The 2688-nt window shown below is 39.3% G+C and overlaps 1 protein-coding gene across 1 annotated transcript in view; it reads right to left on the bottom strand.

Annotated features, from left to right (window-relative positions):
* Nucleotides 1-1633, bottom strand: part of LOC107301363 (voltage-dependent L-type calcium channel subunit alpha-1S-like) — a gene marked incomplete at its 5' end in the record, with an annotated part of 5173 nt that extends 3540 nt beyond the window's left edge. Inside the window, 2 exons of the mRNA XM_015830598.1 lie at nt 1164-1229; nt 1401-1633. Coding sequence (XP_015686084.1) covers nt 1164-1229; nt 1401-1633 — 299 coding nt within the window. The remainder of the gene's footprint in view (nt 1-1163; nt 1230-1400) is intronic.
* Between the last annotated feature and the right edge of the window lie 1055 nt (nt 1634-2688).

Below are 2688 nucleotides of genomic sequence, written 5' to 3'. Positions count from 1 at the left end.
TGAAGGAAGAAAAATGTAAACAAGAAATAATGGGGCAATAAGGATAAATACTTTAAAAAAGAATAAGGGGGAAAATGTAAAAAATAGAAGAATACTGGCACGAAGTTGATGTTAAAATATATATTGTGTATATATGTGTATTATGTTTTGTTTTGTTTTGTTTGTCGGTTTAAATAATAAAAAATAAATAAATAAAAAATAATAATAAAAAAAAAAGAAACAGCAAGTGCTTCCAGGTGATGTTTCTATCATACCATCACCTTCTCACATTTTCTGAAACAAAGGGATTATTTTCCCTTTGTAACTCTCCTATATTTTTTACTGTTTCTTTCACCTTTTTACTTTCCACAAAACACCATTAAGGAAAAAAAAAGGATAGAAATAAGTACCCAAGGATTATGCTAGGACTCCCCATCTGAAAATATCCCAAGTCCTATTGAAGAATATCCCAAGTGATATTAAACTCACCAGTGGAAACAGAATCACTCTGAGTCTCCGTCTTTCTTGCCCACATTCCAGGTTAATCTCTGTACAGGTAGTCCTCATCTTACCACCATAACTGGGGCTGGAATTTCCATTGTTAAGCGGCGCAACTATTAAGTGAGTCATGCCCAATTTTATGACCTTTTTTTGCCATGGCCCCTTTAGTCGTTAAATGAATTATGCAATCATTAAGTTGAAATAAAAAAATAAAATAAAATGAATCCGGTTCCCCCATTTCCTTTGCTTGTTGGAAACCCCTGGGAAGACTGTAAATTTTGATCACGTGACCATGGGGATGATGTGATGGTTGTAAGTGTGGGGACTGGTTGTAAGTCACTTTTTTCAGCACCATTGTAACTTCGAAATGTCATTAAACGAATGGTTGTAAGTTGAAGGGCTAAAAAGTCACAGGATGAAAGAGGTGACCAAGGAAGGATCCATTAGGGAGCTTCATTGCTAAAGATGAAGAGGTTGGAGGTCCAGGCAGGAATGACATGCAGCCCTGACAATACTTTTCAACTTGGATGTTGAAAAGGGGGGATAGAGTTTGAAAGTAAAAAAAGAATCCAAGTAAGGTAATTACATTAAGGTTTCTCTCTGTCCATTTAAATGGTTTATAACTGGGATTTAGGGATGGATTGTCCAATAAGGTAATGCACATATTCATTTGCATTGCTTACCTGCATCCCAATCACAGCATAGATGAAGAACAACATTACGATCAGCAAAGCCACATGAGGTAGTGCCTGGGGATAAAGTATAGAAGAATCTGAGGATCATCCACAACTGCAGTTCAGCTATGAGTTGGAAGGGGTTGAATTGCTATATTTGTTTCCACTTCACCCAGTCCAATCCCATTTTTCAGGATTTTTCCTTCACTTGGATAGGAGCTTGCACATCCAGTAAGATGTACTTACCTGGAAGGATTTGATAAATGTCCAGAGCAAATTTCTAATGCCTTCTCCTCGGCTCAGCAATTTTACCAGCCTTAGGACCCTGAAAAGCCGGAAAAAAGTGATGGAGATACGACCGCTGTCATCAGGATCTATGGCAGGGAGCTGTGGAAAGAACATATCCCTTGCAGTGGAAGAAGCAGACAGAAGAAAGTAAACTTTATTCACTGGAGGAGTCTTGTATTCATCAGGGGTCCCTAAATAAGACAGTTACAACCTACTGTTTATTTGCAGAGAAGAGGCTGACATGATATTTCTAAGACAGGAGAGATGTTGGCTTTTCTCAATTTTGCTGTTCTAGACCTACTTACTACCTATTTTGGCCCCAAGTACTTCTTGAATATGACTCCCAGGCACAAAGAATGTCTCTCAATCCTGCTTTAAAGCTTTATATAACTGAGGACATAGCATGACTTTCAGCCCTTGGATTAACAGAACAATCAGAGGAGAAGTCCATGGAAATATCAGTTAGTTCATCTTCAAAGACCTTTGACTCTTTGAAGGACACAGACTTGTATTCATCTTTTAGATCAGGGTCCCCAACCCCTGGGCTGTGGTCCACTACCAGGCCATGGCTGGTTTGGAAGTGGGCTGTGAGAGCAGCGGGCTGGCACTCGTGCGTGCAGCTTGACTTGCACAACTAGACTCCACTTGCACGGGCCAGCCCACCACTTGCATGGGCCAGTTCCCATCTCTTCCCCCCAGCCACTGGCCTGCCAAGCCATAAAGGTTGGGGACCACTGTTTTAGATTATATGTTTTTGGCAGAATCTCCAATTCCCTTTCCTTGCAGCAGTCCAAGACCACAAAATTAAACTAAAAGTTCTAGAAGGATTCAGACACCTCCTTCAAAAAGGATGTATGGAGACAATTATATACTGTATGTGTGTATGTGTGTGTGTGTTGTATGAATCCAGCCATTGTGGTTTGCAAATCAAGATTTATAGCTTAGCACTATGTACTGAGAGTATATATTCAGTAAAATGGATAAAACACTGCAATGGGGCCAACCTTTGTTTATTATATATTTAAATATAAGAGAAACTCAACCAATTCAGACTCATTGGAGCTATCAAAGATCCATTGCCTACTGATATTTTCACTGAGAATGCCTCACCTTGTTTCATCTATCTTGATCATTCTTGTTGCGCTTGAATTTTTGCAAATATTCAACAAACCACAAAAACAGAATAGGACCCCAGGTATCTGAAGGGATACCTCCTTTTATACTAATCTATCCAGGTACTGAGATC

The sequence above is a fragment of the Protobothrops mucrosquamatus genome, unplaced genomic scaffold, assembly GCF_001527695.2.
Source record: "Protobothrops mucrosquamatus isolate PMUCROS unplaced genomic scaffold, P.Mucros_1.0 scaffold11909, whole genome shotgun sequence".
Lineage (NCBI taxonomy): Eukaryota > Metazoa > Chordata > Lepidosauria > Squamata > Viperidae > Protobothrops > Protobothrops mucrosquamatus.
Note: the sequence above shows the minus strand (reverse complement) of the source record. Positions and strands in the feature narration are given on the sequence as shown.